A 16083-nucleotide genomic window follows, 5' to 3' on the forward strand; every position below is an offset into this window, starting at 1 on the left:
AGGCACTCAGTACCCGGCTTCCTGCCTCAGCCCCTCCCCCTCTGAGGACTACTCCCTCTCCATCTACAGCCTTCTCTGCCTCAGCTTTCCAGCAGCCTGACTTCTCATGCTGCCCTCTGCTTTTGTGCTATTTTTTGGTTTAAACCATTCCTTCTTATTTTTATATTAAATGAGAGTATATATGGTAAAAATAAGTGATGATGTTCTGGGATAAAGAGCCTTGAATGGTGATAAGGAAACCACAAACTACAGTCATCACCAATTTCATAACACTTTTCATTTAGAAAGTACCTTGATTCTGTATATGTGTGTGTATATCTACCTACCTACCCACCTACCTACCTACCTACAGTTCTCAAATTTGGCTGAACACTGGAATCACCTGAGGAGCTCTTAAAACTCCAGATGCCTGGGTTTCACCTTCAGAGATTCTAATTGGTCTGGGCCATAGTTTGAGCATCGGGATTTTTCAAAGCTCCCAGTGATTACAATATGCAGCAAAGAGAGAACCACTGACACGTACCGCCAGATCCTAACAACCTGCAGGGTGTCAAGGCGCCACTTACGATGACAAAACCAGTTTAAGGGAGACTAAGAGACTCGTTCAACATTGCCCAGGATGGGAAATGGCAGTGCTGGGGCCGAAGCCCAGAAGTTCCCAAGGAGTTGTGCTGTCGGGCGAGAGCCGGGGCAGGAGAGCAGCTGGCAGGGCCTCACCTTACAGCAGTAATGCATGCAGCACAGAGAGGGCAAGTCGTCGTCGGGCTCCAGGGGGCTGACACACACAGGGCAGTGGTCCGGGCGTGCAGGGGCAGCCTGGGCCTGGGGGACGCACAGCCCGGCCGCCAGCAGCAGTGGCTCGGGGTCATCGCTGTAGCGCTGCAGCAGCTGTTCGGCGCCCCAATGGGAATGAGCCAGAAGGTGCTGAGCCACGTCTGGCTCTAGGTTCAGCGTCTCCTGCACCTGCCTCACCGTGTGCTCCATCAACCCTTCCACCTCCTGGGGGCTCATGGTGCGGCCCGCAGGCAGCTGTAGGGATGCCAGGGCAGCCACAACTTCCGGGCTTGAGGGACAGAAGAGTCAGCGGTCAGTCTCGCTGCCCTGCTTATCCAACCTGCTAGCTGAACCCCACCCTGGTCCCCCAGTCCCCGCTTGCACATCTCCATCCACACTTGCTTAACCAACCTGAGGATAACCATCCAACCGTCAGAGCACAGCCTCCACAGGAGCATTTGTAAGGGGGGGGGGCTGGCAGTTGCAATGACTGGGGGCACTACAGGAATCTAGTGGGCAGGGGTCACGATGCTAATTGACCTACAGTGGATGGGACAATCCTACTGCAGGTCCCGCCCAAAATACTACCAGGGTGTCTGGTGAGAAACAATCTACAGCTTTATGCCTCCAAGTGCGGTCTGTGGACCAGCAGCCTAAGTGTCACTGGGAGCTCAACTGAATTTGAACGTGTGTGCATGTGAAAGCTGGAGAAAGATTACTCTAGAGAACTTGTTTGACACACAGTGTGAACAGCAGGCATAAAAATAGAGCCGTAACAACTCCTGGTGAACTGGAGTTGATGTAAAAAGCTTTAGGGGTGCCAGCTACTTAGGGGAATCCTACGGCAAATTCCTCTGTAGAACAGACTTCCTGAAAGCTAGAATTTGTATACTTCACTGAGCAACGTGCATGGTTAGGACTCAATACATATCTGCGTAATATTTCAATTTTGCTTAGAATGAAAGACACCCAGAAAGGAGTTTACATGTCTGGGTCCCTTGCCTAAGGGCTGGCTTTAGGAGGCTGAGGAGAGCAAGGCCCCTGCTTGGGAAGGAGGCAAAGAAGGGGATGACAGTGCTGGGAGGGGGAATGAAGACTAGCAAAATGGGGGAGATAACAGGGACAGGGAAAATGGGGTTAGACAAAGAAAGAAATGAAATATTTTTCCACTGGGAGCCTGACTTTGGCACTACGACCCCTCCCATGTCACTGCAGTGCCGTCCGTCCTGCGTGGCAGTAAGGGGACAGAGCTAGGGGTGGCTACCTAGGCTTGGAGGTCTCGGAGGTCTGGCTGCCACATAAGGGGACCTCTGCCTGACCTCGGCAGGGCCCCATGGGCTCTGGGCTGGCATACATCAGGATCTGGGGGCGGTCATCCCGCCGTTCCACGTAGCCCTGGCCCAGGAGGTGCAGGATGCAAGAGAGGACATCGGTGCTGGTACAGGCCACGCCCCCGGCAACAGCACGGCCCAGGCTTCCAGGGGGATTTGGACCCTTCTGCCAGGCCTCCAGCACCTGGACGGGAGGAGAGGAAACAGGTGGGACGCTTTTACCCAGAGAAGCCAGCTTGCCTGGGTTCAAGGCCCGGCTCTGCCCTTACCAGCTGGGTGACTATGGATCAGTGCCTAATTCGTGCCTCATTTTTCTTATCTGTCAAATGAGAATAGTAATAATAATAGTAATAATAATAACAACTCCACCACCACCTGTCTCATAGTATTTTTGTGTGGATTAAATGACTTAATCACATAAACTCTTAGAATACAGCCTGGCACATGGTCAGCACTCATGTCTGGTCTCTACCTGTCGGGAATAGAAAACCCAAATGGAAATATCACCCTACCAGGTCTCGGGCTGAGACAGTTCACCTTCCCTGTGATGACCCCTGCCTCCAACCCCACCCCCAAGCACGACTCCCTCCCTCTCCCACCACCATCATGGTCTCCTCTGCCTACCAGACAAACCAGCTGGTCGATGTGGAGGCCCTTCTCTCCGTGGGCTTTGAGAATACGGACAAGAAGACAGCTCAAGAGGTTCCTCTTCTGCTCCAGGGTTTGGCCCTCATCCTCCTCTACGTTCAGGTACGTCTGGGGAGGTAGCAGCCACAGGGCCTCCCCGTGGGGCCAGAGCCCAGGCTCACGGAGCCGCAGCACACCTGGAACCCGCTCCCAGTCAGTGCCCGAAGAGGGGAAGGGACAGAGAAGTGGGGGCAGAGGGGACCCCATTCTCATTCCCTACACCACCCCCACCCGGAGAGCCCCGCCCCCTCGGAGCAGAGGCTCAGCCCAGCCCCCCTCAGACCTACCCCCACATGGGAAGTCCTGACCCTCCTGCAGGGTCAAAGGGCCGCTATCGGCGGTGAGGGGCAGGAGTGCCTGGAGCAGCAGCTTGGGGCTGAGGTCAGAATTCTTCAGCAAAGCCTCTACTGACACCTCCTGGTCAGGAGAAACAGGGCTAGTCAGGAGAAGACAGTCAAGGGAAAGGAAAATAAGAAGGAGGACAGAAAGAAGGAGGGAGACACTTGAGAAGAACAGTGACAGACAAAGAAGAGAAGATAGCGAGAGGCCAAGGAGCTGAGGCACCTCCGTCTGATTGAAATTCAGCAGCAGCCACATCTGCACGGTGGACACATGGAGGGTCTGGTCCCCAAACTGCAGCTCAGCCCGGCCCAGCCATGTCCACTGCAGTCGCCGATGTGGTCCCATATCCAGGACTGGATGGTTCTGACCTGGGAAAGTGTTGAGGGAAAATGTGGAGACAGAGTAGGGGAAACAAGGGGTCAGCGTTGAGGTGAGGGTGCACCATTTACCAAACTTTGCTAGTCTCTGTGGGGAGCAGGGCTCAGCATTCACAGACACAGAGGTGCCTCATCCAGCATCCAGGGCTCAGCCTCCTCTGTGTCTGCCACAGGGACCTGGGAGTCCACCCTGAGCCTAGCCCTGCGCCAGGCGAGCTCCACAGCAGAAACACCAGAGAGGAGAGCTGGGTTTTGCTCCCAGGGAGCTGATAGTTTTAAAGACCCGCTGGGCTGGGTCTCTTCCTTCTCCTGTGAGCCTGGGCTGTCTGCTCAGACTAGAAAACAAGGATGCTGTCAAAGGGAGAGGGTATCAAAAGGAGCCAGCCTGAGAGGTGCTCTCTGGCCAAAGATGGGACAATGTGAAGATCAAAAAAAAATAACACCTGCGATGAACTGAAACACATGAAATGTTTTAAAAGCCATGAGTTCAAAATGATATATTTTTTTAAAAAGACCTCACCAGTCATCTTTGGAGGAAGCTAGAGAACCAACACATTATTTTGAAAACTGGTTAAAAATAAGGGGGAGAAGAGAATCAAGCCTTTCCTGTATAAACAGTACTTCAGGGCAACCAAAAAGCTGATGAGAGGAAGTTTCTCTTTATAGAGGAAGCATTCTGGCTAACACATGGAGAGGGAATGACAAAAGCAGAATGTCACTAGTTCCTAACCCTAATGGCAATGAGAATGAATGAGCGTCTAGCAAACGGCTAATGGGAAATTATATATAAGGTATAAATTGGACAGACAACAGTGAAATCCACTGATCCACTTTAACATCACAGAGAGAGACAGCCTCCAGGAGGAAGTACACGATACTACCCATGAAGCGCCCTTGCCCGAGAAATCAACTCTGAATCTGAATAAGCTCCTACGTCTAAATATCGGTCTTCGGGAAAGCAGACAGAATACGGTGCCTAGAGGACACCGTGTAGACACAATCAGCAAAATTCAGTCAGTGGACAACCACCCAGTTTATTCTACAAACAATTGCAGGGGGAAGAAAACAGAGGCAGGAACCTATACATTAAGGGCGGCAGGAGATAGAACTCATCAAATGTAATGCGTGGGCTTTGCTTGGATCCTCAACAGGCAAAAAAAAAAACAACCTAATTTTAAAAGCTCGAGATAATTTGGGAAATATGAATATTGACTGTATATCTGATAATATTAGGAACTGTTACTAATTTCTGTAAGTTTGATAATTGTAGTGTCCTTGCTTTTAAAAAGAGAGTTCTTACCTTAAATTTGAGGGCTAGGGAAAGCGGGTGGGGTACAAATGAAGCAAAATCGGCCATGAATTGATAGATGTTGGTATACCGAAGTATATCTATTCTGTCTACTTAAAGTTTCTCATAGGGCTTCCCTGGTGGTGCAGTGGTTAAGAATCCACCTGCCGGGCTTCCCTGGTGGCGCAGTGGTTGAGGGTCCGCCTGCCGATGCAGGGGACGCGGGTTCGTGCCCCGGTCCGGGAGGATCCCACATGCCGCGGAGCGGCTGGGCCCGTGAGCCATGGCCGCTGGGCCTGCGCGTCCGGAGCCTGTGCTCCGCAACGGGAGGGGCGGCGGCAGTGAGAGGCCCATGTACCACAAAAAAAAAAAAAAAAAAAAAGAATCCACCTGCCTAAGGCAGGGGTCACGGGTTCAAGCCCTGGTCCGGGAAGATCCTACATGCCGCTGAACAACTGAGCCCGTGTACCACAACTACTGAGCTTGCGCTCTAGAGCCCGCGAGCCACAACTACTGAGGCCCTCGTGCCTAGAGCCCGTGCTCCGCAACAAGAGAAGCCACCAGAATGAGAAGCCCACATACCACCACGAAGAGTAGCCCCCTCTCGCCGCAACTAGAGAAAGTCCACGTGCAGCAAAGAAGACCCAATGCAGCCAAAAAGAAATTAATTAAATAAAAGTTCTCATAATAAAATGATTTTTTAAATGACGGTAAAAATAAGCCATTCTGAAATAAAAACTGATAAAAGTCTTCCAACAATATTCCATCAATTAAGAGACTTCTTCATAAACGAAGCGACAAAGGATTAATCTCCAAAATATACAAAAAATGAGCAGAACGATGCTTTGTGACCACCTAGAAGGGTGTGATAGGGAGGGTGGGAGGGGGGCGTAAGAGGGAGGGGATATGGGGATATGTGTATGTGTATGGCTGATTCACTTTGTTATATGGCAGAAGCTAACGCACCATTGTAGAGCAATTATACTCCAATAAAGATGTTGAAAAAAAAATCACTATGCTGTGACAGCCACCATCATCCATTTAAAAAGTACAAGACAAGCTCTTTAACAATCAGACATTTTACATCATTCCTTTTACTCCTTGAAATTATATTTCCATTTCACTTCCCCCACAGAATTTTATCCTGATGTAATACATTGATATTTTTATGCTTGTCAGTCTTTTACTGATCAGTGTCTCATATATCACAGCAACAAAACATGTATGCAAATTTGTTTAAAATTTGTTTCCTATAACTGTAAATAATAAATAATTATTACATTTTAAAAAAGGAGTGGAAGATCTAAATAGACCTTTCTCCAAAGAAGACATACAGATGGTCAAAAAGCACATGAAAAGATGCTCAACATCACTAATTATTACAGAAATGCAAATCAAAACTACAATGAGGTATCACCTCACACCGGTCAGAATGGCCATCATCAAAAAATCTACAAACAGGGCTTCCCTGGTGGCACAGTGTTTAAGAGTCCGCCTACCAATGCAGGGGTCACAGGTTCAAGACCTGGTTCGGGAAGATCCCACATACCATGGAGCAACTAAGCCTGTGCACCACAACTACCGAGTCTGTGCTCTAGAGCCCGCAAGCCACAACTACTGAAGCCCGTGTGCCTAGAGCCCGTGCTCTGCAACAAGAAAAGCCACCGCAATTAGAAGCCTGCAAATCGCAACGAAGAGTAGCCCCCGCCTGCTGCAACTAGAGAAAGCCCACACGTGGCAATGAAGACCCAACGCAGCCAAAAATAAAATAAAATAAATAATTTTTTTTTTAAATCTACAAACAATAAATGCTGGAGAGGGTGTGGAGAAAAGGGAACCCCTTCTACAGTGTTGGTGGGAATGTAAATTGGTACTGCCACTATGGAGAAGAGCACGAAGGTTCCTTAAAAAACTAAAAACAGAGCTACCATATGATCCAGCAATCCCACTCCTGGGTATATACCCAGAGAAAACCATAATTCGAAAAGATACATGCACCCCAGTGTTCACTGCAGCACTATTTACAATAGCCAGGACCTGGAAGCAACCTAAATGTCCACTGACAGAGGAATGGATAAAGAAGATGTGGTACATATATACAATGGAATATTACTCAGCCATAAACAAGAACGAAATAATGCCATTTGCAGCAACATGAATAGACCTACAGATTGTCTTACTGAGTGAAGTAAGTCAGACAGAGAAGGACAAATACCGTATAATATCACTTATATGCGGAATCTAAAAAACTGGTACAAATGAACTTACTTACAAAACAGAAATAGAGTCACAGATGTAGAAAACAAACTTATGGTTACCAGGAGGGAAGGGGGGTAGGGATAAATTGGGTGATTGGGATTGACATTTACATACTCCTTATATATAAAATAGATAACTAACAAGGACCTACTATACAGCACAGAGAACTCTACTCAATACTCTGTTATGACCTATATGGCAAAAGAGTCTAAAAAAGAGTGGATATATGTGTATGTATAACTGATTCATGTGCTGTACAGCAGAAAGTAACATGACACTGTAAATCAACTATACTCCAATAAAAATTTAAAAAGAAAAAAAAACTTGGGCTTCCCTGGTGGCGCAGTGGTTGAGAGTCCGCCTGCCAATGCAGGGGACACGGGTTTGTGCCCCGGTCCGGGAAGATCCCACATGCCGCGGAGCGGCTGGGCCCGTGAGCCATGGCCGCTGAGCCTGCACATCCGGAGCCTGTGCTCTGCAACGGGAGAGGCCACAACAGTGAGAGGCCCGCGTACCACAAAAAAACAAAAAAACAACTTCTAAAGGATGTACTTTAGGAATAAAATTGAACTCAGAAAGAAGGATCAAGATGCAAAAGGAGGGACTTCCCTGGTGGTGCAGTGGTACAGAACCTGCTTTCCAACACAGGGGACATGGGTTCAATCCCTGGTTGGGGAACTAAGATCCCACACGCCACAAGGCAACTAAGCCAGTGCGCCACAACTACTGAGCTCGCACGCCTCAATGAGAAAGTCCACGCACCACAACTACAGAGCCCATGTGCCACAACTACGGAGCCCTCACGCCGCGACTACAGAAAAGCCCGTGCACTGCAACGAAGAGCCTGCATGCCACAACAAAAAAATCCTGCATGCCGCAACTAAGACCTGACGTAGCCAAAAAAATAAATAAAATATTTTTCAAATATGCAAGAGGAATGGTGACTAAAGCAATTGTTATGATGGCAAATCCAAACTGAATAAAACAATAATAATGATGACCAGCTGGAAGGTAAAAAAAGATACAAGATGGGAGTTAGAGCTGGAATTAAGATTTTCTATGGTCCTTTTATTGTTCAGGAAGATGCAAAGTGATAGTAACAAGTTAAGTTTACATTAAAAATATAAGGGCAATCAACTATAGAAATAGAATGCATAACTTCCAAAACTGATAGAGACAAAAAAGGAATTTTTAAAATCCAAAATAATAAAATGCATAAAACCTCAGGGCAGAATCACATCAATAAAGGTGTTCCTTTTTTTTTTTTTTTTTGCTTTACCTGTACATTTTATATACTCTTTTGTGTATATGAAATAACTAAAATTTAAAACTAATAAGAAGAGTGAACTAAGAGGTTAAAAATAAAAGCCAAATACGTCATTACTCATAATAATTATAAATAGGCAAAAATTGACAATTCAAGAAGAGATTATTAGGTTGATTATAAAAACAAATTCTAGGTATTTATAAGGCACATTCCTAAAATATAAGAGTATGGTAAAGTTAAAAGTTAAATGAGGGAATTCCCTGGCAGTCCAGTTAGGACTCCATGCTCTCAGTGCAGGGGTCCGGACTCAATCCCTGGTTGGGGAACTAAGATCTGCAAGCCACAGAGGCAGCCAAAAAAAAAGTAAAATGCTACTGGGGGAAATTCTGATGACAGTAGAATATTGGCATGTTTTAAAGTATACTGCCAACAGATTGCTGATTTTTTTTTACCTTTTTATTTTATATTGGAGTAGAGCCGATTAACAATGTTGTGAATAGTTTCAGGTGCACAGCAAAGGGATTCGGCCATACACACACATGTATCCATTCTCCGCCAAACTCCTCTCCCATCCAGGCTGCCACATAACATTGAGTTCCCTGTGCTATACAGCAGGACCTTCAGATTGCTTATTAATAGTAGCAAGGGAAAAAATATTAACTATACAGTGGAGAAATCAAACAACCTCTTGACCAGGTTGTCAAAATTAACATCACAAACAAGGGGCAGATGGTAATCCTGTGCTTCCAGATGTAATACCCTAAGAAGTATATAATATCAGTTAGTACTCTGGCCAGGAATACATAACTTGAATCAATCATGAGGAAATATACCAACTTAAGATAGGAACTACTTAGAAAATTTTAAAGGACTATATTCTCCCAAAATGTCAACGTCACAAAAGACAAAGAACGGCCAAGGAATTGTTCCAGACTAAAGGAGACTAGAGACATGACAACTAAACATAACGGGTGATCCTAGACTGGATCCTCTCCTGGACTGGAAAAAAAAAAAAAAGATTTTGGAGTAATTGACAAAATTGGAATATGGAAAGTAGATTAAAAGTATTATATGAATGTTAAATATTTGAAAGTAATAAATGTACTGCGGTTTTATAAGAGAATATTTTATTCTGAGGAAATGTGTACTATTTAGGGGCAAAGAGCCAGCATATATGCAGCAGTTCATGAGAAAAAAGTATACACACACACATACCACATATACATACATATACACATTTATAGATACGTATATGTACACAAAGAGCAAACGATAAAAGCAAATGAGTGAAAAGTTAACGAAAAGTAAACTTGGATAAAGAATATATGAGTGCTCTTTGTATTATTCTTACAATTTTTCTGTAAATCTGAATTTCCAAATAAAATTTTCAAGTAAAGGAACAACTGAATTTTATACTTAAAATGGTTAAAATGGCAAACTTTGCTATTCATATTTTACCACAATAAAAGACACCTAAAAGAATGATGAATTCAAAAAAAAAAAGTAAAAGGATAGAAAAAGATATACTAGGAAGATACTAATCAAAGAAAGCTGGTATAGGGACTTCCCTGGCGGTCCAGGGGTTAAGACTCCGCGTTTCCACTGCAGGGGGCATGGGTTCCATCCCTGGTCGGTGAACTAAGATCCTGCATGCCGTGTGGCGTGCCCAAAAAAATTAAAAAGAAAAAGAAAGCTGGTATACTATTAGTACCAGATAAAAGTAGATCTTAAGAGAAAAAACTTTACTAGAAAGAAAGATGGTCATTTCACAATAATGAGGCTTAACTGACCATGAAGATTCTAAACCTGCACAGTCCATTACGGTAGCCACTAGCCATATGTGGCTCTTTAACTTTAAACTGGTTAAAGTACATAAAATTAAATATCGAGCTCCTCAGTCACACTAGTCCCATTTCAAGTGCTCAACAGACACAATTGGCTGTCATACTGAACAGCACAGAAAAGAACTTTTCCATCATGGCAGAAAGCTCTATTGGACAGCACTGTTAAATGATTTTAAGCTTGTATCTGATAATACAGTCAAAAAATATATAAAGCAAAACTGACATGATTAGAAGTTTAAAAATTCACTATTATAATGGTAGATTTTAGCATACTTCTCTAAGTAACAGAGCAAACAGACAAAAATGAGTAAGGTTACAGATTTGAACAACATAAGGTCAATTTAGTGGAATATACCGAAATCTATATCCAACAGTTAAAGAATGCACATTTTTCTTAATCACACATAGAACACTTATAAAATCTGACCATCTACTAGGCCATAAAGGAAGTCTCAATAAATTGCAAAGATTCAGAATCATAGAAATCGTGTTCTTTGGCCACAAGGGAATGAAGGTTAAAATCTAAACCAGATAGATAACTAAGCAAAATAAAAGTTTGGAAACTTAAAAATATACTTCCGGGACTTCCCTGGTGGTCCAGTGGTTGAGAATCCACCTTCCAATGCAGGGGACACAGGTTCGATCCCTGGTCGGGGAACTAAGATCCCACATGCCACGGGGCAACTAAACCCACGCACCACAACTAAAGAGCCCACGTGCCGCAACTACGAAGTCCACACACTCTGGAGCCTGCGTGCCACAACTAGAGATGCCACACGCTGCAACTACTGAGCCCGTGCGCCACAACTAAAGCCCACGTGCCTCAAGGAAAGATCCCGCATGCCGCAACTAAGACCCAACACAGCCAAATAAATAAATAAATAAATAAATATTTTAAAATATACTTCAAAGAAACTAATAAATCAAAGAAATAAAAATGGAAATTAGAAAATTCTTAGAACTAAACAATAATAAAGTACTACATGATAAAAACTTATGCAACATCCCAAATGTACATCATTCATGCAGTGGAATATGACTAAGCAATACAAAAGAACAACGTAATGACATAACTGACAACCTGAATAACTCCCACAGACGTTATGTTGAGTGAAAGATATCAGACACAGCAGAATACATACTCTATGATTCCACTTACCTGATGCTTAAAGGCAAAAATCTATGATGATAAAGGGAAAAAGAATAATTTCTCTTGGAAGAAGATGCTGACTAGAAAGGGGACATGAAGGAGGAAGCCTTTTGGGGTGCTGGAAATGTTCTGTATCTTGATCTGGGGAGTGGTTATGGGAGGGCATATGGACATTAAATTCATTAAGCTATAATTAAGATTTGTGCACTTCACTGAATATTAATTATACATCAAAAAAAAACTCTAAAAGAAAATAAAACCAAAAAACTTACTGAATGCAGCTAAAGTAATGTTGCGAGGGAAATGAATAGCCTTAAATAGTTTCATTTGAAAATCAGAAGCCTGAAAGGACTAAAAATTAAGTAAGCATGCAACTTGAAGTTAAAAAAAGAAAAATAGAACAAATTCATACAAAGGTGAAGAAAATAAGAGAGAAATTAATGAAGATCTAATCCACGCTTTTCCACCCTTCCTTAGGAGATGGTTCTCTCTAGAGGCTATTTTTCTTCATATCTACACATTCCTGTCCAAAGATCCTCTCCTCTTCCTCTCTGAGATGCCACCCCAAATCTCACCCCAGTCTCCAAATGCCTGCCCCTATCTCCTCACTCTGGTTGTAGAAATTGGAGAAGCGGTCAAGGGCATCACAGAATTCTGTGGGAAGGCACTTTCTGGGATGGTACAGGTAGCAGAGTGGAGAGACCGGCCAGCAGCGTGGTGACAGGACCAGTACAGAAACTGTTGGACTTGGATCTTCGATAAATAGTTCTTTCTCAGCCTTCTCTTCCTCCTCTTCCTCCTGAGAGACAGAAGGATTTCAAGGGCTCTTGGGCCCCCTTCTTTGGTCTAGTCTTCCCCTGCTCTCCCACTCTTTCCCTTGCTCTCACCTCCTCTTCTTCCAGGCCCTGTTCCTCCTCATCCTCCTGCTCCAAGAGCAGCTTGTCCAGCTGTTGGAGCTGGTACACATGGAACTGGCGCTGCAGCTCCTCCGAGGTGCTCAGGCTCCGCAACATCTGCTGGGGGAGGCGGTTGGGGAAGCAGGGGCCGATCTGCTCCAGCACGGCCCCCTCCAGCCAGCTCGAGCCCACGCTCAGGAGACGGTCCGCCATGTAGTGCCTGCAGCACACACAGCCCAGGCCGAGCCTCAGTGTGGGGGCTCGGCATGGCCCCCCCACTCCAGAACGTAGGTACTACCTCTGTTGTAGCCTGCCTGGGTCACAGGCCATCCCTCACCTTGTCCTTCCCACCAGTGCCACGGCCATCTCTGCATCTTAATCTCTCCTCCCTACTGCTCCTCCCTCACCTTCCCTCTAAGACTCAAGTCTCCCCCTTCTCTAGACTCTATGCCTCCCATGCCCTACTTCTCCAGCCCTGCACTCACTGGTAGAAGTGCTCAAAAGTCGTGGCCAGCTCCAGGCCAGAGAGGACCATGATGGGCTCCAGGTGCCACTGGAGCCGTCCCAGCATTTCCACTCCAGGAGTTCCACCCATCAGGCCACCCTGGATCTGCTGGTCGATGTGCCTGGCAAACTGCTCACTCATCTGGGGGCAACAGGAAGGGCAGCAGCAAACCATGAAGAGGGAGTGGAGTAGAAGGGTGGCGGGTGGAAGGAGGTGAAAACGCAGAGCAGAAATGGTCTGGGAAGCCGGCGGTCCCCAGCACTCACGTGGGCAGCGGTGAGGAAGGATTGCTGTAGCAAGGCGCCCGAGAAGCCGCTGCGCAGGGCCAGCATGAAGGCTGCTCGGGGCCCGAAGAGCTCCGAGCCTGCTCTCTGCAAGCGCCCATAGAGTTTACAGTAGCGGGGCACGAAGTCTGGCGCCCTCCAGGCCGCAGCCAGGAACCTGCTGACCTGAGGAGAAAGGGGAAACTGCATCCAAAGGGCAGCCCAGCAGCCTCGGTCCCGCCCAGACCTCAGCTCCCTCTGCCCACCTGCTCCTGCACCACACTCAGCCAGCACTGGGTTATGTTCCTCAGGCTGCTGCTTGGAAGAACTGGTGAAGGCCCAGGGCTCCGGTCCTGACCCTTACTGTTCTTGCTGACTGTGGACACAGAGGTCAAAGAACGGGGTTCATCTCAGTCCCTGGGCGAGTCCCAGCATCCTGGGAACTGACCCCTTGGAAGGCCCATGGCAAAGCAGAAAGGATGAGTAAAACCCAGGAGAGAGGAGTCAGATATCACCGCTGCCCAGATTCTTAGTTCAACTGGCCAGACTGGGACTCACAGGGCCGAGTGGACGGTTCAGGAGAAGGCCCAGGAGGAGGCTCCACGTGCACCAGCAAGTGGCAAAGGCGACGGACTCGAGAGGCAAAGGCTGCTGCTCGACTCAGGGGGTTCCGAGAGCTCTCTCTTTGCTCTAAGTACTGATCCAGCAGCCACCCCAGGGAGCTCACACCTTCCACATCTAAAAGGAGGTGGGTCAGGAACAGGTCTCCATGGGTGATGGGGAAGGGACAGCCCAGGAGAACGACAGAGAAGGAGTGATTGTACAAAAAGGATTTGGGGGCAGCAGGGCCTTCGTCCTCCCCTCACCAAGGTTTGCTTCAGCTGGAGTCTGGGGACATGGGAACAGGCTGGGGGTGGGGGTGGGGGTGGGGGTGGGGGTGAGAATTCAAATACCAGAGTTTCAGGGAGCAGTCCCTGGGGCAGGAAGGAGAGGAACACTGAGGTGACAAGCCTTCAGGGATAAAGACAGGAACCAAAAGAACCAAGAGCATTAACTCAGGTCAGCCCTGGGAATAATTACAAGGAGCGGGTTAGTTGGGCCAGGGGTGGGGACGGTTACCCGGGGAGGTGATGTTCTGCACCAGGGGGCTGACCAGGGCCTCCCAGCAGGTCTTGCCCAGTGCTTGGGCGGCCTCGTCGTCAGGGAGGAATCGATCGGCAAAATTCTGCTCGTGACGCAAAACCCTGTTCAGTCTGGGAACAAAGAGTGTCTGGTCAAGGATTACAGACTTCCCTGAGGCCTCCACTCAAGCCCGCTCAACTCCCAATCCCCCCGAGCTGAGCCAGTCCCTTACCCTGCTCCCCGCCTCAGCACACACTTCTCACCTCTGCTCTGTCCCCGATCCCGGCTGCTGCTTTACCCTTCAGACTCCCCTGAAGCACATCTCCTGCTCCCTTAACCATCCCCTCTCCTCCCTGCCTGCCTCCCGCCCACTCACCTGGGGCAGAGCTGGAGGAGGCGCTTGCGATCCTCTGCAATGTCCCGGCTCCAGGCTTGCGCCCGAATTGTGTAGAAGAGACATGTACGGCGACACAGCTGCTCTCGGAATAGTGGCCAGAAAGTGGGCTTGGGGCCCAGGACCTCCACGCCCCGAACCCGGGTGTCAATGCCGCCCTGCAATGTGCACATGTCTCATACCCTCGGCTCCCTGGAGACATTCCCGCATCTCTGGAACTCAACAGGTTCCTGGGCCATCCACGAGCAGACCAAGGGGGACCCTTGGCCTAAGCCTGGCCTGAATGCTGGAGAATCCAGGCACTGCGGAGACCCTGCGCTTCCTCCTGGTCCCCAGCCCCCAGCCTTTGCCCTCGCCCCACCTGCTGGCAGCGCTTTATGCGGATCTGGATGACAGGCCAGAAGCGGTTCAGGTTCTCCAGGAGGACCACCCGGCTGGCGGAGGGCATCACGTTCACCTGGTGGGGCAGGGGAGAAGAGTAAAGAGAGAGCTGTCACCTGCAGAAGTGGAACGGGAAGGGCTGTTGACAGCAACCACGTCTGTGACAGCGTGTGCCCTCACCTCTCCCGCCCTGCGCCCGTGGACCTACACGCCTCCACAGTCCTAATGCTATTCTCGCTGCTTACGAGGCAGTTGCCTGCCTGGGAGGAAGGGATGTGGGAGCTCCCCATGGACTGGGTCCTTCTGATAAGGCCCCGGGACCAACAAAAGGATGGAGAGTAAGGGGAAGCGGGGCACAGGGTCCCCACCGTGTTGAGCTCCGTGCTGATGCAGCTGACACCGTCACCCCCAAACACCACCACCCTGGCCGGCATGTAACTTGAGTCCTCGCTGGCCACCAGAAGAGTCAGCTGCCTGGCAGGGGAGAAAGGAATCAGTCAGAACCAGGGCCCTGGTCTTGGTTCAGAACTTCAGCCCACCACTTCCTCTTCAGACTCCTGTCCTCTGCTTAAGCGTCAGTTTTCCCCAGACCCCCGCTCTTACATTTATCCTCTCCCCAAGTGGCTTCATTTAAACCCATAGTTTCAGCTGAAAGTTCACAACCTAATGACTCCAAATCCACATCTCTACCCTAGACGGCTCTCCTGAGCTTTCACGCCATGCCTCCAACAGACATTTCTATGTCGCGCCCACAGGCAGCTCCAAGCCTACATGCCCATACAGACCGGTCGTCTGTCTGTAGAAACCTGCTCCTCTTCCTATTTCTCTCTCCTGGGAAAGAAAACTGCCATCCACCTAGTTCTCCAACTAGAACACATGGCTTCTCCCTCGCGGCCGCCCTCATCCAGTCAGTGGCAGGCGCTGTAGATGCCACCTCTCAAGCTCCCCCAGTCCACCGCCCCCTCGCCATCTATTCCCGTCCCCTCTGCCTCACTGAACGTTCATCACTCAGTATGCCTTCCAACTCTCTCCCAGCCTGCCACCCGAACTCGCACAGTTGCCAGAGTTCTCTAAATTAAAAAGCCTACTTTTGTCTCTTTCCCTCTTAAAATCCTTCAGTGGCTCCTCAAGTTTCAGAATAAAGCTCAGAGTTGTTAGATCAGAACTCTGTGGTCTGGCTCTGCCTCCGTTTCTGGCTTCCTC

General features: G+C 48.0%; 1 protein-coding gene across 7 annotated transcripts in view; it reads right to left on the minus strand.

Annotated features, from left to right (window-relative positions):
- The window catches only part of CUL9 (cullin 9), a 38241-nt gene that overhangs the window by 6283 nt on the left and 15875 nt on the right, over window positions 1-16083 (minus strand). For 6 of the 7 annotated variants that reach the window (XM_033864210.2, XM_073810694.1, XM_073810697.1 and 3 more), the window contains 15 exons: window positions 15249-15354; window positions 14861-14956; window positions 14482-14657; window positions 14103-14236; window positions 13542-13721; window positions 13250-13359; window positions 12987-13169; window positions 12701-12861; window positions 12207-12435; window positions 11929-12118; window positions 3357-3502; window positions 3080-3209; window positions 2730-2929; window positions 2039-2289; window positions 718-1063 (listed from right to left, as the gene is read on the minus strand). In XM_033864210.2, the coding sequence (XP_033720101.1) occupies window positions 718-1063; window positions 2039-2289; window positions 2730-2929; window positions 3080-3209; window positions 3357-3502; window positions 11929-12118; window positions 12207-12435; window positions 12701-12861; window positions 12987-13169; window positions 13250-13359; window positions 13542-13721; window positions 14103-14236; window positions 14482-14657; window positions 14861-14956; window positions 15249-15354 (2638 nt within the window). The remainder of the gene's footprint in view (window positions 1-717; window positions 1064-2038; window positions 2290-2729; window positions 2930-3079; window positions 3210-3356; window positions 3503-11928; window positions 12119-12206; window positions 12436-12700; window positions 12862-12986; window positions 13170-13249; window positions 13360-13541; window positions 13722-14102; window positions 14237-14481; window positions 14658-14860; window positions 14957-15248; window positions 15355-16083) is intronic. The other variant, XM_073810695.1, reaches the window with a different exon arrangement.

Source organism: Tursiops truncatus, chromosome 10 (assembly GCF_011762595.2).
Source record: "Tursiops truncatus isolate mTurTru1 chromosome 10, mTurTru1.mat.Y, whole genome shotgun sequence".
NCBI classification, from domain to species: domain Eukaryota; kingdom Metazoa; phylum Chordata; class Mammalia; order Artiodactyla; family Delphinidae; genus Tursiops; species Tursiops truncatus.